Below are 27,026 nucleotides of genomic sequence, written 5' to 3'. Positions count from 1 at the left end.
TCAAGGCCGGGTTGGACACAGGGGCTTGGAGCAACCTGCTCTAGTGGAAGGTGTCCCTGCAGGGACAGGGGCAGGGGGTTGGAGCTGGATGAGCTTTAAGGTCCGTTCCAACACAAACCATTCCATGATTCTATGCAGTTGAACCATAGACAAGATGTATATTACACATTTCAGGGGCTGGGGTCCTACAGCCAGCCTGGAAGGGTATATGCTGCAGTAACCACAGCACACAGAAACCTCTCCCAGCAAACCATTCCAAACACTTTGCAAGTCTTGGGCATTCAGTTCCCCAGGAGCAGGGGGAAAGATGGTGCAGCCAAGCTGGCAGGATGCTGATGTGCTTCATGTGGTTGCAACCAGGGGAACTTCAGTGCTTGTTAATTGTGGCATCTCCTGGGATGGAACTGGAAACCTGGCACTTGGTCCTTCCCTGCTTTACACATCACCCTTTGGTGATGAGGCTGCTGGAGGGTTCAATCCCAGCTCTTCCCATGGGAATTCATTTCAGCTCATTTCTGTGTTTCCTATGGAAGCAACATTTTCCATTTCAAAGTGGACTTGATGGAAGGGAAGGAAAGGTCATATGAAAGAGTTAATAGCAGGAAAAAGGAATCAAAAGATTCCTTTCCCAATCTCTGGGAGGAGAACAAGCAAAGATTCTGTCCCAAATGCACTTTACCTTTTTTCCTGCGCCCAGTTTGGTCTGGAATTGTACTAGAAGTTTATTGCTTGCTGTGCAAAGCAGTGCTGTGGTGGCACTTGGGATGGGGCATGCAGGCACTGTGGATGGGTTACTCTTGCTCATCTGTATGGCACTCTGGAGGGATGCTGGTAGATGGAAGGGGACCTGGTGTGGCAGAGCCAAAGGGCTCAGCTTTTCTGGCCTCCTCAAGAAGAAGGGAAAGGGGATGTCTTTCACAGGCATATATCCTTATGTTTCGGGATGTGGTGGTGTGCTGTGAGGCCCATTGATTGCAACACCCCTGGGGTCAGCCTGCAGACTGCTGCCCGGCTATCATAGAATCCCAGCCTGGTTTGGCTTGGAAGGGACCTTAAAACTCACCCAGTTCCACGGGCAGGGACACCTTCCACTAGAGCAGGTTGCTCCAAGCCCCTGTGTCCAACCTGGCCTTGAACACTGCCAGGGATGGGGCAGCCGCAGCTTCTCTGGGCACCCTGTGCCAGCGCCTCAGCACCCTCACAGGGAAGAGCTTCTGCCTCAGAGCTCATCTCAATCTCCCCTCTGGCAGGTTCAAGCCATTCCCCTTGTCCTGTCCCTACAGGCCCTTGTCTGGGATGCGGTGCCTGAGAACAGCTCCTGGGCTGGTGGCTCTGCACTGGGCATGGTCCCCAGTGGCATGGGGGGACCCTATCTTGCCAGCTCCCTGTGCCAGGGTGCCTGGGCTCTGTCAGCCTGCAGCTGCGTGGAGCCATATAGAGCTAGCAGGCACCTTGCACAAGCCATACCATCACCATTAAGTCTTTGCTGGCACAGCTGATGGGCACACAGCTTTCGAGGCTCTGTGAAGAAGTCAGGCTCTTGTTGGGATGGATTTGCTTTTCCCTTCCTATAAGGAGGAGGGGTTTGATTGTTCGGAGTAATTCCCAGGGAGAGAGGAAGAGATACAGGAATGTCTCTAGTATGCTGATTCATAGGATTCCTCTGCTGAGCTGATGCATGGAGATGGGTCCCTTCCTGAGGGACTCTGGGTCTCCAAATCCCTGCCGAGCTTCCTCATGGGAGTCCCATAGATGCACGGGGTCTGATCCCCTGCCAACTGTTCCATGTCAGGATTTGTCCCTGGGCATGCTTGTTCTCTTAGAAAGCATCTTAGTAGCTTTGAGATGCTTTAAAATTGCCTTTCGGTGTCCTCATCTCCTGGTGATACCGGTACAGCTCTGCAAAGCCTACCCACCTCTGTGCTTGGGTGGTTACTTACACCAGCCAAGTACTAAAGCTTTTCATTGGGAGGGGGAATAATGCTTTTTTCAGCACAACAAACACTTTGCTCTTTTGGGGCTGGAGGGTCTCTTCCTGCCCTTGGTGCACACAGAGTTTTGGTGTCACTCCCTGATGCTGCCCAGCCTCCTTCCATCAGGGAACCCTGTTAGTATGGCTGCCCCTGAGCCAAAGCACATGGCACCCTCAGGCTCTCCAAAGTCCTAAGGGACCTAAAGGGGTGCAGGGATGCTCAGCAGCAGTCCAGCACCTCCTGGAGACCAGCAGTTTCTCTTATTTCCTTGGTTTTAACATCAGCTTCTGCAGATGCACCTAAACTTATGTTGGTGTGGATGAGGGCTTTGGCTGTACTGCTTTTGGGTCCAGCAGCGTAGCACTCATCTCCAGTACTGGCCATGGAGAGCAGATGGTCTACGATGCCTTGCTGTGGGAGCCCATCTCCTCACTGCTGCAGGTCCTGCCATCCTACAGGATGGGAAGATGCTCATCTCGAGCATCCCTAAGGGCTTGCGCTCCTGCTTCTACCTCCTGGGCTTGACAGCTTGGACCCCATCCCTGCTCTCTGCCCTGAGCATGGCCTTGGGGGAAACAGGGTTATTTCCAGTCTATGGAGCTTTTTGTAGAAGCACAGACTGGTTTGGGTTGGAAGGGACCACAAAGATCATTTATTTCCAACCCATGGGCAGTGATACCTTTCCACCCTCCTTTCTCAGCTTGCCCTCAGGTTTCTGGCTGTGTTGCGTAGAAAGCCCTGGAGTTAGGAACATTCTTCTCCCAAAATGTGGTGCCTCCATAGTGCCCCCATCTCTGGGTGGGACAGCTTTGCGCTGCCCCTGGTTAGCAGGACAACACAGGCGAACTCCCATGTAGGCAGGGATGCAATGGGAATGCCTGTCCCCCTGCCTCAGTTTGCTTGGGCAGGGAGCAGCCTGGCCGGTGCCCTGAGCCCACCCCTGCCCCACGGAGCAGGATAAGCCCATGGAGGTGGGGATGTAGATGCTGATGCTGCACAACAAGGCACCAGTGGGCAGGATACCATCGCAGGTATAGCAACATTCACATATCGGGTGAGGAGAAGTGCCTCATGCATTTCTGACTCACAGCTGACATCTCCTGATCCCTCCCTCAGTGCTGGGGCTGGGAAGTCTCCTCCTCACCCTTTGCCTGCCCTTCCTCCCATGGAAACAAGGGGGGAAAAGTAGTAAAAATACATATCCAGCGACTCCTGCCTCCGGATCGCGGCATCTCCCGGCTGCCGGCTTCTCCTTCCCTACCTTTTATTTCCTGCTTCGATCCAGCTTGATGGAAATCTGAGCCGAGCACAATGATCCTGCAAGACTTTATATTCACTTTGCTGCTCCTGGCCGGCTTCCTGGGGGGGGAATCGTGGGCTCAGCGCCCAGAAATCACCACCCGGGTCGCAAACACAGAAGGTAAGTCCAGGCTGCTGCTTTCCAGTGTGGTTTATTCCTCTTGGGATCAGCAGAGAAGTCCGGCTGCTTGTTCCCCCCTTGGGCGGATGCCTCTGCTGCAGTGCACAGCTATGTTGGGACATGGTGTTTGCTGAGAAGAGAGAGCTCAGAGAAGTACCTACTTCTAATGCTTTTTAGGCTCTTTCTCCTTGGCTCTGTTTCAGGAGGTGTTGCCAGTAGCCATAGGATGTAGGAGAGGGAATAACACTGATACCAGTTTAGCTTTCTGAAACAGTTTGGGTTTGACATTGCTGTTTGGCTGTTAAGAGCCAAACTTTTGCTCTCCTCTGCAGTGATATTTGTGCCAGGATGTGTCAGAAAATCCCTAGTTTCTCATTGCGTTCGTTGTTATCATGCCTTGGGTTTATGGCTTTTTAAGATGCATCTGCATGTTATTTTATATATAACCAGTATTGGTCTTGCAAAGACACTCTTTGAATGTAAATGGCTAAACATGTAGAAGAAAGCTGTTAAATGCTTTCACAAAGTGATGCTTTGTGAATATCTGGCTTACCCTTGATGGCAAAATGAGCAATCTCACCCATGTGTGTGCTTGCATGGGGTTAGCATATGAGAGCAGCCCCCTTAACACAGCTCAGGGAGGCAATACAGCAGGGCCACCATCCAAATCCTGCCTCTCCGCTTCTTCCCAGACTGTCCTGTGGACCTGTTCTTCGTGCTGGACACCTCGGAGAGCGTTGCCCTTAGGGTGAAGCCCTTTGGGGACTTAGTTTCCCAAGTGAAAGATTTCACCAACCGGTTCATTGATAAGCTGACAAACAGGTACATCCCCTGGGGGGTTGTGCAGGATGCTCCAGGGATTGAGCCTGGTGCTGGGTGGGGTGCTGAGGCTGGCCATTCAGGGAGGGAGGGAGGAGGGGGGAAAGCAGGGATGTTAATGATGGCGGGGGGACCATCCCCTCCCTCTTCCAGTCCACAGCCATCCCACTTTGGCCTTTAGCAGGGCTGCCTGCACTGACCCTCTGGAAAGCAATAGCTTCCTGGAGTGGCAGACATGGCACCTCAGCACCATGGGTGGTTATTCTGTAGTGCCAAAGGGATGTTGATCCCCATGCCACCGGCTGCTCAGGCCCACAATGACCTGGGTGCTTGGGTGGCAGCAGGGAGCCTCTGATGTTAAATCCAGCGCTCACAGAATCACAGACTGGTTTGTGTTGGAAGGGACCTTAAAGCTCATCCAGTTCCAAACCCTGCCACAGGCAGGGACACCTTCCACTAGAGCAGGTTGCTCCAAGCCCCTGTGTCCAACCTGGCCTTGAACACTGCCAGGGATGGGGCAGCCACAGCTTCTCTGGGAAAAGTCTGTACCAGCGCCTCAGCACCCTCACAGGGAAGAGCTTCTGCCTCAGAGCTCATCTCAATCTCCCCTCTGACAGGTTAAAGCCATTCCCCTTGACCTGTCCCTACAGGCCCTTGTCCAAAGCCCACCCCTAATACTCCTGTGCCTACCCTGCCGCTCTACCTGCTGTGTACCTGCAGTGTGCTCAGGTGGCTTTGGGAAGGTCCTGCTGGGCAGAGAGAAGATGGGTTTGTGGAACTGAGGGAGCTGTGCAACCCCATCCATTTGGGATTGGCCCCAGCATCCTGAAAAGACCTTCTTTGGTACATTGGCCAAAGCACAAGTAGTTGTGATGCCTCTGTCCCAGGGAGTTGCAGATGCAGGCACACAGGACACACTGATCCATCAGAGCATCCTTCTGCAGGAGGTGTAGAAGCCTTGCAGTATCTGAAGGGGGCTACAAGGATGCTGGAGAGGGACTCTTCATCAGGGACTGTAGTGACAGGACAAGGGGTGACGGGTTCAGACTGACAGAAGAGAGATTGAGATGAACTAAATGATCTTAAGGTTCTCTCCAACCTTAACCTTTCTGTGATGCTTTGATTTTAACACATCCAGCAGTGGAAAACTCACCATAATCCTGTGTGTGGTGTTTCCCCGTCTGCCTCAGCCTCTGCTCAGCTCCAGCCACTGCAGTCTGGTACCTCTTCAGGAAGCCTCTCTTCCCAACTGTCCGACCCTTGAGCACCCCTTTGCCCTTCCAAACCACCCTGCTCCCATGGTTCTGGAGCTGAGCTTTGCATACGAAGCACATCCCAGCCTTACAGGAGAGCAGGAGCCCTAGTAAAGCCCTGCAATGTTTGGCTTTGTAGGCCAGTGAATACAAAGTGGAGCTGGTGGCAGGGTGCAGGTGGAGGTCCTAATAGCCCATGTGCTGGTGTATCCGGGCAGGTACTACCGCTGCGACCGCAACCTGGTGTGGAATGCTGGAGCACTGCACTACAGTGATGAGGTAGTGCTCATCAAGAGCCTCACCTCGATGCCCAGCGGCCAGAATGAGCTGAAGAACCGTGTCTCAGCTGTGAACTACATTGGGAAGGGCACCTACACCGACTGTGCCATCAAGCGGGGCATTGAGGAGCTGCTCATCGGGTAAGAGTGGGTGATGCTGGTGGTGCGGCCACGGTGGATGGAGGTTGGGAGCTGCTGGGTTAGGACAGCTCTGCATTGTGTGCCCAGGATGGGATAGGAGGTCACAGAATAGACATGGGGGTGACAGGTTCTTAGCACTCCTGCTTTGCTGGGATGAGGGCATCCCCTGCCCATAGGCTGGGGCACTGCTTGCAGTGTGCATCCAGAGGTGTCCAAGCCACTCCTCTCCAGCTGAATCTGTTAAATCCTGTGTTTTAAACCCTTGCAGTGGCTCCCATCACAAGGAGAATAAATACCTCATCGTGGTGACTGACGGACACCCCTTGGAAGGGTACAAGGAGCCTTGTGGAGGCCTGGATGATGCTGCCAATGAAGCCAAACATCTGGGAATCAAAGTGTTCTCTGTCGCCATCTCCCCCAACCACCTGGTAGGGACCATGCAGCAGGGATGCTCCCTGCAGGGGTCCTCAATGGGGCAAAGGATGCTCTGGGTGCCTCTCAGAGCCCCTCCTTGGAGCTAGGATGCAGGTCCCCATGGTGGTCTATGGAGATGGGTCCTGCATGGGTACCTGCAGGCCTCACTGTGCCCTCCCCACCGTAGGACCAGCGGCTCAACATCATCGCCACAGACCATGCCTACCGCCGCAACTTCACTGCCACCAGCCTGAAGCCAACCCGGGAGGTCGATGTGGAGGAAACCATCAACACCATCATCGATATGATTGTGAGCACCCACCACCCCCTTTCCCAGCCCATCCCTTCTTCCTATGGGGCTCACCCATACCTTTCAAACTCCCCTCTCTTTGCCCTCTTGTCTTGCAGAAAGTTAACACGGAGCAATCGGTGAGTGCCCCTCGGAGCCCTGCTCCTCCCCAACCCTGTGCCTCAGCAGGTCCCCTGTGGGCCACCCAGAGACAAACAGGGGCTCAATGGCACAGCCGTCCCCTGCAGGCAGCCCTAGGGGGGAGCCTGGGTGCTGCCTGCTGCATCTATAATGCTGTTTTCTCCTCTTTGGGCAGTGCTGCTCCTTCGAGTGCCAGGTGAGTTTGGGCTTTTGAGACCCTCTGTCCCCTTTCCCTTGCATCCCCATAGCCCCAGGCTGTGCCTTGGTGGCTGGTCTAACCCACTTCTCCCTTCCACAGCCTCCCCGAGGACCTCCTGGACCTCCTGGTGATGCAGGCAATGAGGTGAGGGACTGGATGTGGCCATGCAGTGGGATACTCAGACACCTGTGGGGTCCTTGGTACCTCACCACTGACCTATGGAGAGATGGATCACAGAATCATAGCATGGCTTGGGTTGGAAGGGACCTTAAAGATCATCTAGTTCCAACCCCCTGCCATAGGCAGAGACACGGGCAGGATGAAGACCTGCACCATGCTCCCATGTGGCTGGTGTCATCTGCTCCCCACATCCATGGGGCATTGCTGCTACTGTTCTCCTTTCAACAGGTTATTGTTCTCTTCCTGGGGATGATGAGCTAACTCTATTTCTGTCCTGTGTTGCAGGGAGAAAGGGGCAAGCCAGGTCTTCCTGGCCAGAAAGGAGATGCTGGAGAGCCAGTAAGTAAAGAACCAGCACTGGTGACTCTGTTTATTGGCCACTTCTGTGCCCGGACCTCTCGGGCACATCCTCACCAGCTCCTGCATCATCCTGTCTCCATGGTCATGGTCCGCTGTCTCCCTCCACAGCCACCCTGACAAGCAGTGGCCTCCGGTGGGCAGCAGGGTGGCCCCTCCTCTTGCTACAAGGCTGCCTTGTTCCTCACCCAATATAGCCATTTCTCCTGGAGGAGACACATCTCTGACTCATGTGTGCCAGCCCAGGGGTGGACTCTGGGCTCCCTCCCGTGTCCTCTGACACAACAAGCACGGCAGTGTTACAGGGAAACCCTTGGTAAATAGTAAGCTAATAGCATGAGGAAACTATTTTCCTTCTCCTCCCTTCCTTCTTTCATTAGGTACACTTATTTTGGGGAGGTGTGTTTCTCCCACACACGTGAGTGTGCACTTACTCATCCTGTGCAATTCCCAATTTGGATACCCCCATTGCCAGGTGGTTTTCCTCCCCAGGGGTGTTCTGCCCTTGTCCTTCATCCATGTGTCCCCCTGACAACCCATTTCCCCTCACCCTCAGCAAGGGCTGGAGATGGTGGAGGTGAAGGCAGGTCCTCTCTGCCCTCCACAATGATCCCGTGCTTCCACACAGGAAGATATGGGAAAGCCTCTGCTATGGTGGTTGGGGCAAAACTGCCCCATGGTGATGGTGGTGACAGTGTTTGCATCCCTAACATCATGTTTCTGTTCTCTAGGGCAGGCCAGGGGACATGGGACCTGTTGGCTACCAAGGAATGAAGGTACATGGGGCTGCAGGGTCATAAGGATGGTTCTAGATGGGCCACAGGCTTTGTGCTGCATTCTCATTCTCCTGTTTTCCTCTTTCCTTCCATCTCTAGGGTGACAAAGGAAGTCGAGGAGAAAAGGTGAGGCCAGCAAGGATGTTGAGGGAAAATCTGTGTCCCCTGCTTGGTTACCCCAGGCTGCAGCTGTATGGTGTTGGGGTCTGGTGTGTGCTGTGCATCCATCCCTCGTGCCAAGATCGGGGATCCGACTGGATCAGCCAGTTTGGAGCCGGCACAGCCTTGGGGATTAGACAAGCACCATGCAGTGGGCACAAAGCAGACATAACAGGGAAGATTGGTGGTGCTCAGGGTGAACACCTGCACCATCAGCCCATGCTGGCATGGGGACTGCAGCACAGGGGGGGCACAGATCTGCTCTGCTTGGGGGCCTAACATCTCTCTCCTTCCCTTTGCAGGGTTCAAGAGGAGCCAAAGGAGCCAAGGTCAGCTTCTGCTTTTGCACCATCTATTCTTTCTGTGTGATGCCTGGGGGGAGAAGGGTCTTCATGGAAGCTATTCTTCGTTTCAGGGTGAGAAGGGCAGGCGTGGAATCGACGGCATTGATGGCATGAAGGTAAATCTCCAGTCTGGGGCACTTCGCTTAGCCTGAGGACCCTCCAAATCCATTGTGGGATCTGGGAACAAAACCAGTGTCCCACATGGGGCAATGGGGTCCTGGTTCACCTGCAAGCCAGGGACAGGGCTGGGATGTCCCTTTCAGGGCTCTGGGAGGTATGGGATGGAAGGGGGGGGTCTTCCCATGGGCACTGCTCATGGACACCCCTGCTTTGTCCGACAGGGTGAAGCTGGATACCCCGGGTTACCAGGCTGCAAAGGCTCACCTGGATTTGATGTATGTACTGTGGGTGCCCCTTGTATGAGAACAAACTGTGTCTTCCAGGATAGCGCATGGAAATGGGGACATCTCCAAGAAGGGGGGGCTGCTGGGAGGTAGTTGCTGTGCTTGGACCCTGGCCTGGAACACTGCCAGGGATGAGGCAGCCACAGCTTGTCTGTGCATTGTGTTTCTCCACTTTCCCTTCTTATTTCTGTGCTCCCAGGATGGCACATCCATGGTGGCACCCCTGTCACTGCAGTCCAGCCTCAGCAGCCCAACCTTTGCTGCCATTTTAATCTGAGCTGCTCAGTGTTTCAGCACCGTAGTCAGTAGTGATGCTTGCATGGCTCTATGGTCCAAGAGTACCATGCCATCCCTGTGTCGCTCCTGAGTCCACATCCCCATCCTGCTGGGGAGCTAAGAGCCGGGATGCTTGCTCCATGCCCTGTTCCCCACGGATAGTGATGCTGGCTGCTGCGATGCTTGCTCCATGCCCAGTTCCCCACACATAGTGATGCTGGTTTTGTTTTCAGTGATGCTGCCTTTATTTTCAACAGGGAGCTCAAGGCCTACCTGGACCAAAGGGAGATCCTGGTGCTTACGGACCCAAGGGAGGAAAGGTGAGCTGCTCTGCCCAGCCTCACATGGAAGGAGGGTGCTGGGGACCCCTCTCTTGCAAGAAGGGAGATGTAGTGATTTACCCATCATTGGCCTTCTTGCACTGCTTGGGAGCAAGCCTATGGCCACCACCTAGTGTGACTCCCAGGGTGCCCACAACACCCCTGAGATATTGGGGGGGGTTCCTGCAAAAATGTGGCTTGTGCTGGGCAGGTTGGGGAGGATCTGCTGGGAATGGGGGGCTTGGAATACACCAACGGCTCCTAATGGCCTTCGTGGGAGCCGATATCCACTGCTGGGTGCTTGATGCTGTCTTGACTGTGCCTTGTGTCCTTGCGAAGGGAGAGCCTGGTGATGATGGAAAACCTGGCCGACAGGGAATTCCCGGCAGCCCTGGGGAGAAGGTGAGTGAAGCACCCATGCACGAGCATCCTCTGCAAGAGGGAGAGCTTCCCGTGCTCCAGCCTTGGCTTTGAAGCAGAGCCTGTCCAAGGCAGAAACTTCACTCCAAAACCTGCTCACTTGTCCCGTTTGCTCATACAGGGTGCTCCTGGAAACCAAGGTGAGCCTGGACCACCAGGAGAAACAGGTGATGAGGTGAGCCCTCTGCCCACCGTGCCCCCCATCCATGCATTTTGCCAGCCATCCCCACCACATGTTGACCATCCCTTTCGTTCTTCCATAGGGTGCTCCAGGCCCGGATGGTCCTACTGGAGAGCGGGTAAGTGAGGACACCAGGCACCACATTGGCAGGGCATGGATAAGGATAAGGATGAGGAGGGCTGGGGGTGAGCCCGCTCAGAGGTGGGCAATGAAGGGACGGTCCTGATTTGGTGTTCCCTCCATCTCTCTTTGCAGGGCAGCAATGGAGAAGGAGGAGCCCTGGGCTCACCGGGTGACCGTGGGCCAAGAGGAGAGCCGGTAACTGCATCCAGAGGGCAGCTTTCAGCATCTGCTTGCAAATAGGGTCATGCTTAGCAGCCAGGGGCTGGAAATAGGCGGCCAGTGGCTGGAAATGGGCGGCCAGTGGCGAACTCCACCAGCCTGTGGGCCAACAGGCAAGCTTAGTGCCTTTCCCTGCCAGCCCAGGGAGGAACCTTGTGTTGTCCCCCCAGCAATCACCCCTTTGTGTTGTCAGCTCATCACTAAACAGCCAAAACCCAGAGGAGAACGTGCCCAGCAAGCTGAGGGCAGGCAGAGAGCAAAAACCAGTTGACGGAGAGCAAGGAGGCCAAGGCATCCTCCGGGTGCTCTGCGTGGGGTACTATTGGTATGGATGCCACTAGTGACAGGGCAGCGTGTGCGGGTGGAAGGGGAAACACCCTTCCGTCCCCTTTTTGGGTGGGAATCACTAGGAAAGTATTTTTCCTGCTGTCAGGGCATGAGTCACTGAACACGAGCATGGGAGGGACAGGCAGAGGAGCACTCAGCAGGCCAGGACAAACATGTGGTGAGGGACAAAGGGTGGGGGGCAGCAGGAGGCCGGGCATCCAGCAGTAGCATCCCAGTGGGTGTCCCAGTACCACCAGCACCGGTCTTCTGCCCAACACTGGCTCCAGGAAAGGGGGTAAAGATCCACCTCTGGCAGCCTCCCCCTTCCTGTTTAGCACTTGCTGCTCCCCATGGTGTGCGGGGCAGATGTGCGCAGGAGATGAAGGCACGCCAGTGTCCTGGAGTTAAACTGTTCAGCAGACGATGGGCTGCTTCCTTCCAAGTTCTAGTCCAAGCACGAGGCTGTGTAACCTCGCCAGAAACGTCCTTCACTGACGCTCAGGGCCCTTTAGAAGTTGTGTTTTGTATTTACTGTTTGGCTCTAGGCATCTGGAAGCTTCTAGCTTGCAAACAACAGCTTTTGGGTCAACAAGCTTTCAGCTGCTTCCCTCAAAGCTTTAAGCCAGGTGTGACTAAGGAAGAAGTTCTTCCCTGTGTGGGTGGTGAAGCACTGGCACAGGGTGCCCAGAGAAGCTGCCCCATCCAATGCAGTGTTTGAAGGCTCATGGTTGTGAGTCTAGATGAAAAAGATGCCCTGGAGCCAACCCAGGTTGCTGAGTGTTAGCAAAGGAGAGGGGAGAGCATCAGCAGTGAGAGGTGAGAATGTCCTTCCCCATCTACTGGCTCATTCCTTTGGAAATTCCCTTAGCTCCAGAGAGACAGCAAGCTGGAGGAAGAGGGGGTAGAGGGAGGAGGCTGCTAGCCAGGAGTCTCTGCCTATGCATGGGGACAGCAGCGTATGTATGCAGACCTGTGGTTGCAGAATGTGGTTGGGAAAACCACTCTGTTTTTGGGGCCAGAACTGTGTATCTGCAGAAGCTTTGCATTTGTTTTTCTGGCACAAAACAGGTAGAAACCTATCACCTAGAGGGAAGCACTCCCATCTTCCAGAAGGTCTTCCTTTTAGAGCTGTCTTCCTGGCTTCGAGCTGGCCACACCAGCCTGTCTTCTCTCTCCCAATGCCTCTGACAGTTTCCTACCTAAACCCTATCCAGCATGTGCCACCAGTGCTGCATCCCTGCTTCCCGTTGCATGCAGGGCCCTTTGTATGTCCCTCTTTGAGTTCCTCATGCCCTCTGTGTGCATTTTCAGGGAGAGCCTGGACCACCAGGTGACCAAGGGCGGGAAGGACCCCTCGGACCACCTGGAGACCAGGTAAGAGCTTGGATTAACCTTCTGGATCCCAAGTGGAAGTGGTTGGAGCAGTGGGAAGAGTGGGGTCAGGGGCTTGACTGATGCCACAGCATCTTGCAGCAAGTTCTCAGCATCTTCCAGACTGGGTAGCAAAGCTGGTGGAAAGGGGCAGGGATTTCTTGGAGAAGCTGGGATATGAACAAGGCTATAGGAATGGAGACAGAGCAATCTCCGTGCTATTTCCCAATCCCATGGGAGCAGATGCCAAAATGTCTGACAGATTTGGAAACTGACAAGCGCAAGCTGCAGTGATGCACACAACGTTCAGGCGGTGGTCATGTAGGTCAAGGGAGTCAATGGGATATCAGTGAGGATAAGCCTGATGGGGCCCCAGCAGTGTCCCTGACACCCTTGACATCTGCAGTGACCTTCTGTCCCAAAGCCAGTACTCCTCACGTCTGCTTGCTGCAAGGTCTGGCCCTCCTGCTCTTGGGTCTGCTTGTCCTTGTGTGCCTCAAGGAACAGGCCTCAGACCCCACAGGCTTTCTGGAGAGCAGAGCTGGCTACCTCCAGCCTGAGGAAAGCATCCCGTGCACAATTACAGGCTCTTTCTTCCCAAAGATGTAGTCGTCTGGGTCTGGAGGTGTTGCTGGGTTAATCCTCCATGGTGATAGCACTGATTTGCAATGGCCAACAGGGTTTTTGAAACTAAGCAAGCATCCTTGGACAGGGATCTGTGGGACAGCTTCTCTCCTACACACACCATCAGAGTTTTGATGGAGCCCAGGATACACGGAAGTGACTGAAACAAACGTTCCCACGCTGGTGGAGCGGGACTTCCACGGGGCTTGGCGCATGGGCACCAGCGTGAGGACAAAGACAAGACAGGTCTTGAACTCCTTTGTGGTCAACCAAGTGTTGAAGAGCCGTGAAGGAGATGTGGAGTGTGGAACAGCGCTGTTTCATTCATGTTATCCCCAGCATGGGTGACATGGGGACACTGCAGTGGTGAGAGGTGTTGTTTTGGGAGGTGGCCCTGGTAGGAAGGGCTAGGAAGGGTCTCTTTGGATGTGTGCATGTGATGGACCAGTGCTGCAGGCTGACACCAGCAAAGGAAGGAGGACTGGAGCTGTTCTCCATGTGGTGGAGGCTCATTCTAGGTTCAAGGCAGAAGTAAGACGCAGAAGATGCTGGATGCAAGCCTGAGAGATGCCAAGTATGGTGGGGAGCCAGGCTGGGATAGATCCTGCTTCCATCCAGCCTTTCCAAGTGGGGAGGAGGACAAAGGAGAAGGAACAGTCCCCCTGCTGTTCCTGAGCCTGTGGGGTATGGTTTTAACCTCCCCAGCACTGAACTTGAGACAAACCTCTGTCGGAGGAGGAAGCATTACAGAAGCAGCTCCAATGATTCCCCATGCCAGGGACTTGCCCCAGTGCTTCCACTGCTCCAGGAAGATTTCAAAAGCAGTTGAAAAGCAAGAGTTTTCTTTCCATAAGCTCAGAAAGAATGCTTTTGCTTGGCCAAATTAGAAATAAATGAGTAATTGGGCTTGGGCAAGAGTAGGACTTTGGCAAACACGAATGTGTTTCAAGCCATGTTATCTGCAAGCTCTGGCTCTCTAAGCTTATTTCTCTTGGCAAGGGGAAAGGGCTCCCACTAACCTGTGACTCCCTTTCATCCTCTTTCTATTCCAAGAGAAGCTAAAGGTCAGCATGCTCTTTCCCTGATCCTCACGGGCAGGTTTGGTGGTCCTTCTCTCATCCTGGCCATGGTGCCCCATCCCTCATGTGATTCTTGGCACACCCAGAAAGGTAATGGACATGGAACTGCTGAAGATTCCTTGACTTAAAATCCTGCATCTTCATAAACTCCTGCAGGGCCAGGAGGGAATTGTGCTGTGTGAGGACATGCACGGCCAGCACAAGCCAAGGGTGCTGTGGATCCAGCTTTGGCTGGTGTGAACAGTCATGAGTTCCTGTCACTGCTTCCCAGCTTTTTCTCTCCTGGGCTTTTGCGCAGAAATAGGCTCACATGCCCTTGAGCAGCTTAGTACTCCGCACTGTGCAATATTAAGTCCTCTGCAGCCACATAGAATCACAGAGTGGTTTGGGTTGAAGGGACCTTAAAACTCATCCAGTTCCAACCCCCTGCCACAGGCAGGGACACTTTCCACTAGAGCAGGTTGCTCCAAGCCCCTGTGTCCAACCTGGCCTTGGGCACTGCCAGGGATGGGGCAGCCACCGCTGCAATGCTGAAGCCCAGGTACCATTGAGCAAGTACTTCCAGGAGCCTGCAGCCGCATGGCTTATCACAGGGAATATTCCAGAGGTTGGGAATCTGGGACTGGCAAATCCTGCTGTCTGCAGCAGAGATGCTGGAGGAACAATTGCCAAGCCATGGATCTTTCCCACCACGACTTGCTCTCTGCCTGCCTCTGTCATCTCCATCACCATCACCTCGGGACTGGCTGCACACCCAGCTCTTCATGAGATGCTGCCTTGCTCAAGCATTTGGACATATGGGAAGAGCATCATTACACAGTCATTACCCACCATCACTACCAATCTTCTGGCAAATAAACCCTGTGAAGGGCTGTTGGCATTGAGCAGAAGGTGGAGAGGACATCTGTGTCACCTTTAGGGTGACTTGCATCTCCAAGGACTATTCTCTGCCCTGGTGGCACATCTGGCACAGCCGATGGGATGCCACTATGCAACCTAGCTGTGCTATAAGGCATCATCCCTGCCTACCTAGTCCTCTTTCCCACCAGGTCCTCTGTCACTGGGATGAGGTGTGGAGGAGAGAGATGGCTTTCAGGGCCTTGGGGGTTCTGGACAGAGGCAGATGTCTGGAAGGGCTGCCTCAGATGGAGCTTTCAGAAAGCAGTGTGTAAGGAAGTGTGGGGAGCTGCGGCCTGTGTAGGCAGAGGAAGACAGGGAGCACAGCTCCTGAAGCATCTCCCATGTTAATGGGAGCATGTTAATGAAGCATTAACCCATGTTAATCAACCTCAAATCCCCGTTATGAGGTCTCTTTGTGTTTCCCTAGGGCGAGGCTGGACCCCCAGGACCCAAGGGCTACAGAGGAGATGATGGCCCCCGCGGCAATGAGGTGAGTGCTGCTTCATCACTGCATCTTCTGAGGGGAGGGAATGAAGAGAAGACCAGGAAATGTTGCCCATTAGGGTTGTCCCCAAATCCCTGGGATCTTGGAAACCTGTTGTAGGTGCAAGCTTGGGTGCTAGCTTCCTGGCAGACATATGGATCCTTAAGGCCACGGCTGCCTTTATTCCCCACCTCCCAAAAGCCATTCCATGAAGGGGTATAGCCGCACCATGAGCTTCCCATCACAAGATCTGTGGGAGCTGCTTTCCAAGGGCAGGCACCTGAATCTCCCAGGAGAGCAAAATGAACCTCAAGCCCATCTGTGGGCTTTGCATTGCTCTTGTATAAGTAAAAAGACCTCCCATGATGGGCTTGTGATGGTAGCTGGTAGCCTCAGAAGGCATCATCTTCTCAGCTCAAAGGATGGTGTGTGCATTGCTTGACTGCTTCTTCTGCTCCTTCCAGGGTCCAAAGGGGTTGCCTGGAGCACCTGGGCTGCCTGGAGACCCTGGCCTGATGGGCGAAAGGGTGAGTGGGATTTGTTGGGGGGGTTGTATGCCATGCTGGGAAGGATGTCCAACAGGCTGGTTCCACACAGCATCATCCAGCTCAGAAAGTGAAGAAACTCTGTCCATGCACAGAGGAGATGCTGGGAAAACTTGCAAGCAGCCTCCTTTGGAATATGCATCACATCTGCAGGCTCAAAGAATCATTCTCAGTCTGTTCCCAGCCAGTGGTTATATCCCCAATTGCTGAGAAGAACAGTGTCACTTGTGTCTCAGTGGCTGTGCAGGTCACACACAAGCAAGGTGGCCTTTTTACTTGCCTGGACCAGTGTCCAACCCACCAGTAGCATATTTCCTGCATGTTTTGCTGGAGATAAATTGTCCAAGGAGGGCAGGATCCTGCTGCTGTGCTATCTAAGGGATTTACTTTTTATTATCTCATCTATTTCTCCCTTCTTTTCCAGGGGGAAGATGGCCCTCCTGGGAATGGCACAATTGGATTCACAGGAGCCCCGGTAAGTTTTTTGTGCTGTTTTGAAGCTCTAAGACCATTATTGCTGCTTGTCCCACCTAATGTGCTTCCTTTCCTTCATCCCCAGGGGCAGCAAGGAGACAGAGGTGACCCTGGTATTAATGTAAGTGTGCTGCTTCCTCACATACCCAGCAGAAACTTCTTTGGCTCCTTAAAGCCTCTCCCTCAGCTGAATGGTGAAAGGGGCTCCCTGAAGCATCCTGCTCCTCCAAAGCCCTCTTTTCCTTCTGCCCACCTCTCCCTGCAGTGGATGCTTCTGGTGGAAGTATCCTGACTAGGTGAATTGGAGGTAACACCCAAGGGCACCAAGCTGGGATGAGTGCTTTCCAATGGAGCCAGAGTTTGGGTTTGAGAGTGTCACCCAGGGAAGAGCTGCATGGTGCTATAACACTAAAAGACGCCTAAAAAGCTCATTCCCTCAATGGCACTGCAATTTGGTGCTAAGGAGCCTATACTCTGCTCTCCATCTCTTTCCCAAGTCATTTCTCACAAGGTCACTGCATGCAGCTCCAAACTCGCCATGCTATAACCATAGGTGTCCATGCAAGAGTCTTGTCTGTGCTATTTTTCAGGGAACAAAAGGCTATGTTGGTCCTAAAGGTGATGAAGGAGAAGCTGGAGACCCTGGCAATGATGTGAGTAATGTGTATAAAGCTGAATCATCTTTCTCTGTGAACACAGTGGAGGAGCTTTGAGATGGGTCTCTAATACTACGCTGCCTGCGGGGCAGAGCACATCAGAGCTTTCTAAGTCTGCCCTTTGCTGCTGAGCAGTGTCTTATGGCAAGGGCAGCTTCTCTCCAGATGTTCATTCTGTGTCCTACACCTTACGGCTGGCAAAGCTCCAGATGTGCCCAGAGAAGCTGTGGCTGCCCCATCCCTGGCAGTGTTCAAGGCCAGGTTGGACACAGGGGCTTGGAGCAACCTGCTCTAGTGGAAGGTGTCCCTGCCTTCCCAAGCCCTAACTTTTCTGGCTGGATACAGCAACCTCAGATAATGTGTTAGTGGTTCAGCAGACACATGGAGGGGAAGGTGCAGCACCCTGACACACACTGATTGGTGGATTTTGGTTTTGTTTTCATTCCAGAACCCAAACCCTGGCCCCATGGGCATCAAAGGAGCGAAGGGCCACCGTGGACCAGAAGGCCGCCCAGTAAGTAAGGACCCTGACAGGGTGTGCACCAGTGAGTGCAGTGTGTGGGGCTGATAGAGCTCCCAACAGCAGAGCTCACCACAGACCTGCTGTGCAAACCTGCTGCTACAGCCTGGTACACAGGGCTCTGAAACATCACGTTCATCCCAAAATCAGGGCAGAAAATGAAGACACTTGTGTGCTTCCATAAGCAAAGTGTCCTTATAAGATCAGGTTCAATAAGGGCAAGCAGCCTTTTGGAGTGGCCATCCTGAAAGCATTTCAGTTCCTGTTGAGCCACCACTTGCTTGCATTGCTTCACATTGGCCTGGAGGCTACAAGTGGAATCCATCCACTCATCCCCTGGGTGCTGCGGCGGCCAAGGCTTGCACGTGGGGAAGCAGGTCTCCTTACCCTTCACCCCAGTGCATCCCTAGGGCATCATGCAACCAAGCAGATATACGTGCTCAAAGCCCAGTGGTCAGCAAGTGGGAAGCTAAAAAGCCTTTTCCAGACGCTGCATTGCTTAGCAAGGTATTAGCACAGAAGACCACAGATAGGAACTGTCTGCTCTTGTAACTGCTTTCTCCACGTCTGTTTGGCAGGGACCAGCAGGACCTGTGGGACCTCCAGGACCAGATGTGAGTAGGACAGGATGGGGGTGCTGCTTGCTTTGCTTGGTCTGTGCTTTCCCCTGCCCCACACAATGGCTCCTGGGAGGGATTTACTGCTGGAGGAGCCTCATGCTGCTGTCTCAGCAAGTCTCACTTGTCAGATTGCCTTCATGCCAGCCCATCACTCATTTCCAGATCAGGACCAGTGCTCTCAGGGCACAGAGCAGCAGTTGGAGGTGGTGGGCAGCACTTGGGAGCTGCCTTCACTGTTATTACAACATATCTTTACCTCTGTTTGCAGGAATGTGAAATCTTGGACATAATCATGAAGATGTGCTGTGAGTATCCCCATACCGCTCCTCCCACCCTGCTCAGGAGGTAGCATGCGGAAGGATGCCATGGGCATTTCTCCCCTTCCACCACTTACAATTCAGTCAATGAGCTGGAGGAGAGGTGGGAGGTGCTCTCCATAGCAACCCAAAAGAGGCAAATCTTTTGCACTTGACTGTTCCTTCTCTTGACCCAGGGACTTTGCTTAGAGCAGGTTGTGGAACTGTGTTTCACTTGTGCGTGCTGCAGATTGGTTTGCTGTATCTGTGGCTCTGTACATCCACAATTACCCTTTATGAGAAATAGAGGCAAAGTTGTGTAAAATCTATGTGTGGGCCATTTTACGATGGTTTTTGTTCTTAAATAGCAGGGTCTGACTTTCCCTCTTGGGAAGGGGAGGCCTGTTCTGGAGTGTTCTGCCATGGGGAGCAGCAGTACACATGCTGCAAAGGGTTTCTGGCTGGTAATGAAGTACTGGAGGATATGGGGTACATAGGGGACTGAGTCTGAGCTCCATACTCTAGTGATCTAAGTAATTCCTCCAGGATTAGCTTTGATTCTCATTTAAATAAGAACGCATCAGTGTGTGCACAAACTAAGCTCTACTGCATGCAGTGCTCCAGGTTGGGGCATCCCAATCCGAAACAGGAGAGAGGGCTGGGTATTTAAAACAGGAAGGAAACCTCTCTGAGCTTCAATTGTCCAGATGAGATATCTTTGGGTTTGCAGAAATGCAAAAAGCCCTGTGACAAGTATTTTAACTTTCTCTCTTTCTCTCCCTTCTCCTCTAGCTTGCTGTGGTGAGTGTTACTTGGCAAGCTTGCTCTGCAGACATTGGCTAGCCCTTCTCCTTGCTTGCACCCATCCCTTCCTCTGCTCCTTGCCTTCTGCTATGGAGATGTGCTGAGAGCCCAAGAGGGATGACAGAGCACGAGCAAGGCAGGGCAGGGCAGCAAGCTCTTCCTGAGGATGCTGCATGGATGCAGAGGCTGCTCTGACTGGGTCCTACAGCTGGAAAACTGTTGCCAAAGGTGCCCTGTGCCAGCAAGGGGATGTTCAGGGCACACACTGTTGGATTCAGCTCTGCAATGGAATGTTCTGGGTGTATTTTCTCTAATGCTGTCCCAGCGGGTTGGGTTTGCAGTCCAAAAGCTTGAAGGAAGAGCCAAGGGCTCATGATGTCCTTCAGCCATGGGAAAGAGGGGGAGCAAGCTGAGTTAGCCTCCTCCAGTCCAGCAGTGTTACCTCTGGGCTGGGTGAATGGAAGAAGTGAAAAGGCTTTTACTGGTTTTTGGAATAATTATGGGGCGTTTTAAAGGTATTCACAGCATGGAAATGCTATGTAGAAATTAAAGTGACTCTCAAGTCTCCTATGCAGCTATTTTGCTGCTTTTACTGCATGTGTTGCAGGTAGATAGGGCACGCACTGGGTCAGGGCTAACAGCAGACATCAGCTGCTCGCTTTGGTATGGCTCCCTGGCAAAACGTGCTGCTCTGAGTGAGCTGCTCACATAGAAAATGCATGTGAAAGACAAGGTTTAAGCCCTGTGCCCTGCTGCAGAGTGCACCTGCGGGCCCGTCGACCTCCTCTTCGTGTTGGACAGCTCGGAAAGCATTGGCCTGCAGAACTTCCAGATTGCCAAGGACTTCATCATCAAAGTCATTGACCGCCTGAGCAAGGACGAGCGTGTGAAGGTGAGGTTTCCACTGGGTGCATGAATATACACTTGCGTGCACTGGTGTTATCAAGCAGAAAAGTGGGGATATGCCTCCACGCCAAAGACCCTCTGCAAGGCTTAGCTTCAAGTGTGTAACTGGGCTTGGGTCTTGATTCCTCCCAGCTTCATGAAGAGGTAGAGACCAGACAGTTTTTGTTGTCTCAAAATATAGTCGTTTCATACATCCTCGGCAAAGGGAGTCTGGCATTTGCCTGATCAGTCAGTCTCTTCCTAGTCCTGTTGAGCATTTCTGGTGGCTGGGGTAGATAACACGCCGTGGGTTACAATTTCCCCTAGTTTCTCTGATGGCCAATCCCCCAGGGGCTCTTGTTTTACCCCAGGCTTGGGTTTAGTTATCAGTTAAGCACACTACTAAAAGGGACCTTTGCAGCCCAAACCAGCAATATTGTCCCTATAGTGAGCCTTCCAGTCTGAAGAGGGACACAAATGATTACTCCTAACTCTTGCCTAGTAACCTACTGTGCATGAGAAATGTCATTTACCACTGTGATTTGGCTGGGATGTTTGGGGTCTAGTCTTAAGGTCTAAACAGACACATAGGTAGCACTTGGGCTGTAAAGTCACAACAACATGCTGCTGCTGGACACTTGTGTGGACATGCATGGGTCTCTTTGGCTGGAAGGGTAGAGCTGGGCACCAAAACCACTGTGTTGGAAGGAGAACAAGCTTTGAAGAAAGACCTATACCCACCATGGCCAACGGCTTGTGTCGGGATCACTGAGCCGGGAACCTGGGTTTGGGTCTTGTTTTACTGAATTAGCCCCCATGTGCATCCACTCCGGTTGGAATTCCTTCTGCCTGGGATAAGACAGAGAAGAGGCAGCAGATCCTGCTGTGAAGGGGTTCAGTGCAAATCACCAACAGGATTTCTGAGCCTCCAGGACCCCCTGATGTATCTGACCCAAACTGGCATCTCTTTTTTTCCCCGACAGTTTGAAGCCGGAGAGTCCCGTGTGGGTGTTGTGCAGTACAGCCATGACAACACGCAGGAGCTGGTGGCCATGGGGGATGCCAACATAGACAACATCGGGGCACTCAAACAGTGAGTCTGTGAGGTTTTGGCACATCATGCAGGGACCAGACCCAGGGACACCTACTGCCCTCCCATCCTTCATCTCCAGGCTGGCAGCTCCTGCAGCTGCAAGGATGCTATACGTTCTTTAGTTGAAAGTAGCAGTTAGCGGCATTGTAGGTGGTGCTGAGGCCAAGTTTTCCACCCAAAGCCCCACGCAGGGGTGTTGCCCTGTCTTGCAAACATGCCAGAGATAAGTGTTCCCAGGGGGTCCTTCATGATGTGCGAGTTTACTAGTGTCTGTGCTTGCAGGGCAATCAAGAACCTGAACTGGATAGCTGGGGGCACCTACACTGGAGAAGCTCTGCAGTTCACCAAGGACAACCTGCTGCGGAGGTTCACCTCGGACAAGCGCGTTGCCATTGTCATCACAGATGGACGCTCTGACACACTGCGGGACCCTACCCCGCTCAGCTCGCTCTGCGATATCACCCCAGTAAGTGCAAAGGGATCTGCCACACAGCACTGGGTGTCAGAGTAGTGTAGAGGGCTCTCTGGGACTCTCCATGTCTTTGCTACCCAAGGCTATAGGGCACAGGTGACACGTGCCAATAGAAATGCTCTGACAAAGGGACAGGCTTGAGCAAGTCCAGAAGAGGCCATGGAGCTGCTGCGAGGGCTGGAGCAGCTCTGCTCTGGAGCCAGGCTGAGAGAGCTGGGCTGGGGCAGCCTGGAGAAGAGAAGGCTCCTGAAGGGGAGACCTTAGAGCAGCTCCAGTGCCTAAAGGGGCTCCAGGAAACCTGGAGAGGGGCTTTGGACAAGGGCCTGGAGGGACAGGAAAAGGGGAATGGCTTGAACCTGCCAGAGGGGAGATTGAGATGAGCTCTTAGGCAGAAGCTCTTCCCTGTGAGGGTGCTGAGGCGCTGGCACAGGGTGCCCAGAGAAGCTGCGGCTGCCCCATCCCTGGCAGTGTTCAAGGCCAGGTTGGACACAGGGGCTTGGAGCAACCTGCTCTAGTGGAAGGTGCCCCTGCCCGTGGCAGGGGGTTGGAACTGGTTGAGCTTTAAGGTCCCTTCCAACCCAAACCGAGCTGGGATTCTATGATTAGATAATAGAGTCCTTACTTCCCTGCAGGTGGTTTCCCTTGGGATCGGTGACATTTTCCGGAACCCTCCGAATCCAGATCACCTCAATGACATCGCCTGCTTAAGCAGACCAACCAGACCAGGACTGTCCATTCAAAGGGACAACTATGCCGAGCTCCTAGATGACACCTTCTTGCAGAACATCACCTCGTACGTGTGCCAAGGTGGGTGAAAGATTGGCTATGAAGGTAGTGAGGATTGTTTCTGTCAGAAGAGGAGGGATGCAGGCTGCCCTGCCTTGCCTTTCCCCAGTCATGTTCTTCAGCAGGCATTGAGGGAAGAGAATGGCCTTCAAGGCTTAATTAAATAAGGAATGAGGACATCTCATGTCTTGGAACACTTTGCAGTTGGGTGCAGCTCCTCTCCTGCTGCAAGGCATCTCTGTCCACAACATTTCTTTGCGCTTTCTGATGCCCCTTTAGCCTTTTCACAGCACTATCCACAATGTAGCTGTGAATGAAGTGAGAGATTGTCCCTCCTGTGGCTCTGTGGGAAGCTGTAGGAGAAGAAGTTTTCCAGGACGAGCTGGTGAAAATTACTCTTTCCCATTTTCTTAACAGAGAAAAAATGTCCGGACTATACCTGCCCAAGTGAGTATTGACTCCTTGTTCCACACAAAAGGGTTGTGGGTGCTGTGCAGGGGGGAAAGTGAGAGCTTGTGTTTGTGGGAATGCATAACTCGGACACCTCTTGCAACAGGGAGGCTCCTGGGCTGGAGAAGGGAGCAACACCAAACCAATCGGGGTAAAGCCTAGACAGTTTTTTCCTGGCACCTCAAGCCTAGGGAGAGGAGGCTGTGCCACGTTTTAACCCTCACAGGCTTTAGCTGAGGGCAGGTAATGAGATCAACTGTTGCTGGTGATGGGAGCATGAGGAAAAGTCAGCACTGTGGCAGGAATATTTGGGAAAAGGTGCTTGAAAAGTGAATATCGGGAGGAATTTGGTAGGATACATCTCCAGGACAAAAATGTATACAATCCTTAAACTCATCATGGTTAAAAAGCCAGCCAAGGGAGATGAAGTGTGTTTCCCAGGCACGCAAGGACAATGTGTAACTGAAGCAACAAGACCCACTAGATTATCTAACCCAGATAAGTACGTGGGGAATGCAGCCTGTTGTAAACCAAATAAGGAATGAAAGGGTAAAAGGGCAAGCGTAGGACAGCACTGGGATAGGGGAAACCCAAGCTAGCAAATACCCAGAGACTGGGGATTCCTCGGGAAGCTTCCCATGGAAGAAGCAGGAGGAGAAGCCCAGCATTAACAAGGCTTTTCCCCTTTGCAGTCACCTTCTCCGGGCTGGCAGACATCACGCTGCTGGTGGACAGCTCCACCAGCGTTGGGAGCAAGAACTTCGAGACCACCAAGAAGTTTGTGAAGCGGCTGGCGGAGCGGTTCCTGGAGGCTGGCAAGCCTGCCGATGACTCCGTGCGTGTCTCCGTGGTCCAGTACAGCGGCCGGAACCAACAGAAGGTGGAAGCTCAGTTCCTGCACAACTACACGGTCATCGCCAAAGCCATTGACAACATGGAGTTCATCAACGATGCCACGGATGTCAATGCTGCTCTGCAGTACGTCACGGGGCTGTACCAGCGCTCCTCTCGCGCTGGGGCGAAGAAGAGGGTGCTGGTGTTTTCGGATGGCAACTCTCAAGGCATCACGGCCAGGGCCATTGAGAGAGCTGTGCAGGAAGCTCAGCAGGCTGGCATTGAGATCTATGTGCTGGCAGTGGGCAGCCAAGCCAACGAGCCCAACATCCGTGTCCTGGTCACGGGGAAGAGCGCGGATTATGATGTGGTCTATGGGGAGCGCCACCTCTTCCGTGTGCCTGACTATACCTCTCTGCTGCGGGGGGTCTTCTACCAAACTGTCTCCAGGAAAATAGCTGTTGACTGAGCATCCGGGTGGGTTTCTTGCCAAGGCCATGCCTGCTTCTGTCTCACCAAAAAATGAAAGCAAACAACCAAAGAGAAAACCCCAAACCCAGTGTTTTTGACAACTTAAGGAATTCATGTCTATGCAGATGGCCATAGTGCCACAGCCTGGCTGTCCACAGTTCCCTTCTTTCTCCTTCCTGCTTCATCATCTGCATCTCTACTCTCTTTAGCCTCAAACCTCCCTTCCTGCCCATGGCTGCCTTCCCCTCTCCCCACAGTGGGCAAACTCAAGCACACCTAGCAATAAAACTCTAGAACACCAATAGCAACCTCATCCCACTGGGATGCGGGATTTTGTACCATTAAGAACTAACTTGGTCTCCTAAGGCTGATGATGCCCTTTTCAGATACAGGGATTTTGTTCATTTGCTTCTTTCTTTCATCAGCTGAGCACTTGCCCAGCTCACAATGGTCTGAACCTAATGCTGTGCTTCAAGTGAGATGTTCAACACTTCAGCAAGCTTTGAGAAGGGATTTTTGTCATGGCTGGCAAGTTTGGTTCATAAGTCCCATGCTTGGTGGGGAGGGCTAGACTGCATTACCCAAGCTGGGTGGAAGCCTCTCTGGCCTCCAGAGCCATGAGATGGGGCACTGACTTCTCAGGCTGAGGTAGAGGTGGGTGGTAGAGCATCCCTCAGCACTGACATTCCCATTCAGAGCAGGGAGGCTGGGTGCTGACCAAAGGAAAGCTGGACATCGCCCACTGGGGAGGGGGGAAACCCTACCAGAAGCTATGCAACTGTACTCCTTCACTAACTGATCTCACAGTCCTACAGTGAAACCAGGAACCTCATGAATAACCTGATGACTTGTGTTATAGTCCAAGGTCCAACATTCTGGAAAAATCTCTCTGAGCCCAGTTAGTGGGATTTTGTAATTATTCTACTTTTCCAAAAGTGCCAAGCTGTCTAATTCCCAGGTAGCTCTCTGGAAGTTTCTATAGGACCATCTAGGAGTTAGGCACCTAGGGAAACCCACTAACTGTACTATATATTGAATGAGAGCCTCATCCGCAGCCCAGCCAAGGGAAAGGCTGCCATTATCTGCCAGGGTCTTTGACTCCAACCCTACAGGTATACTGACAAAGGTGCTATCACTGCCTGGGTGATGTGGGCCCCTGGTGTTTACACAGTTGTTTCCAGGACCACGTTGAAGATGTGGTTTTTCTGGGTGAGATGTTGTTTCAGCGCTTCCATTGGTGCTCTTGCTATGAATCCATGCGCTTCTGAGACAGCAACAGTGATTGCCAGGTATCAGCATCCCAAAGTCTTCACTTTGTATCCCAAACCCCATTGTATGGGTTAATTTTATGTTATGCCTGTGTTTTACTAAAATGGTCCTTTTTGGAAATTTGTCAAATAAATTGTTTTCCACAACCCCTTTGGAAGTTTGTCTGACTTTTAATTGCCAGGGTTCTGAATGTTCCAAAAGTCACTCTGTAAAATACAGCTTACTGGCATCTGGGTGGATTCCAGCAGAACCTCTCCCATAGTAAGGGATAGAACAAGAGATCTAGTGCTTTTGTATCACAAATATGCCTATTATCGAATGCCCTGATTTGAGAAATACTGTGAATTCTCTGCATCTGTTAAATAGTGCATAATGAATGGATGAGAAGAGCACCGAACTCGAAGGATGGGAAATGACTTGCACAGCTTCTGTTTGCCTTCATACATACATACATAGGTATTGTTTCCAGAAGACCATGTGCAGTGATGACAGTGATCATCAAGTGAAGAGGTAAGCTGCATTTGCTTTCTACTTATGTTCAGCATCTCTCCTTAATACCTCATTTCCCAAGCAGGTAAGGATGCTGCTCTGCAGACAGGGCTAGTGATGGAGGTGTCAAACATCCCTTGGTCTAGTGGAAGATGTCCCTGCCCATGGGAACTATATGGTCTTTAAGGTCCCTTCCAACTTTAACCATTCTTTTATTCTATGATACAGCTTTTCCAAGCTCAGTGCTCCCCAAACATTCAGTTTACATCCTAAGACAGCTCTAAAAGGTGCCTGTTTTGGGGGAAGCTCTCAGGCCAAACTTCCACTGTCGATGCATGCAAAGTCACTTGTTCCCCAGACAGAAGCCCACATTCATGTCCTGTTTCTGTAACATGTCTCAGGTCCTCCTCTTAGTCATGCTGTCTCCTGGGCCAAGCATCTCAGTTAAGGCTCTGTGGCCATCCCGCATCCCTGGGAACACCTCACTCACAGATGGAAAGTTTGAGGAGCACCTTCTGGGGAGGCTTTGTGGGTGCCTGCAGTTTATATCCCATCTGCTTTCCTGTCCTGAGGAAAAACTGCCCTCATGTCTCTGCCGTAATAAAGATAGGTATTGTTATAGCTCATGAAATAGTTCTTCATGGCCTGCCACAGTCCTCGGCATGAATCATCCATCAAGGAAGGGAACGTGACATGGACAAGCCCCTGGGTTACACGCAGCAGTAAAGGGCTGCCCAGCCAGCGGGATGTACTGCTGTCAGTAAGGCAGGGGTCAGAAAAGGAGGCTGTGTGCCCCCCCTCATGCCCCAGCTAGGCCATGTCAAATGCAGAGATAGAAAAGACACCAAGGGAAGGTTCTCTGAGCCTTTTGGGCTGGTTTACAGCTTTTCT

General features: G+C 52.7%; 1 protein-coding gene across 1 annotated transcript; it reads left to right on the top strand.

Annotated features, from left to right (window-relative positions):
• Positions 1-3,167: 3,167 nt before the first annotated feature.
• COL6A1 (collagen type VI alpha 1 chain) lies at positions 3,168-25,796 on the top strand. The gene is made up of 35 exons (XM_030488369.1): positions 3,168-3,393; positions 4,086-4,215; positions 5,684-5,884; positions 6,153-6,312; positions 6,486-6,608; positions 6,707-6,727; positions 6,904-6,924; positions 7,027-7,071; positions 7,393-7,446; positions 8,196-8,240; positions 8,340-8,366; positions 8,702-8,728; positions 8,815-8,859; positions 9,085-9,138; positions 9,681-9,743; positions 10,083-10,145; positions 10,285-10,338; positions 10,427-10,462; positions 10,600-10,662; positions 12,325-12,387; positions 15,415-15,477; positions 15,936-15,998; positions 16,441-16,491; positions 16,576-16,611; positions 17,081-17,143; positions 17,595-17,660; positions 18,245-18,280; positions 18,555-18,591; positions 19,375-19,383; positions 20,145-20,278; positions 21,255-21,364; positions 21,647-21,830; positions 22,469-22,643; positions 23,040-23,069; positions 23,765-25,796. Exons 1-35 carry the CDS (start codon positions 3,285-3,287, stop codon positions 24,373-24,375), a joined length of 3,072 nt encoding a protein of 1,023 aa, XP_030344229.1. The 5' UTR covers positions 3,168-3,284; the 3' UTR covers positions 24,376-25,796.
• Positions 25,797-27,026: the final 1,230 nt, after the last annotated feature.

Source organism: Strigops habroptila, chromosome 5 (genome assembly GCF_004027225.2).
Source record: "Strigops habroptila isolate Jane chromosome 5, bStrHab1.2.pri, whole genome shotgun sequence".
Lineage (NCBI taxonomy): Eukaryota > Metazoa > Chordata > Aves > Psittaciformes > Psittacidae > Strigops > Strigops habroptila.
The sequence above is the reverse complement of the archived record's forward strand: the minus strand, read 5'-3'. Positions and strand labels throughout refer to the sequence as shown.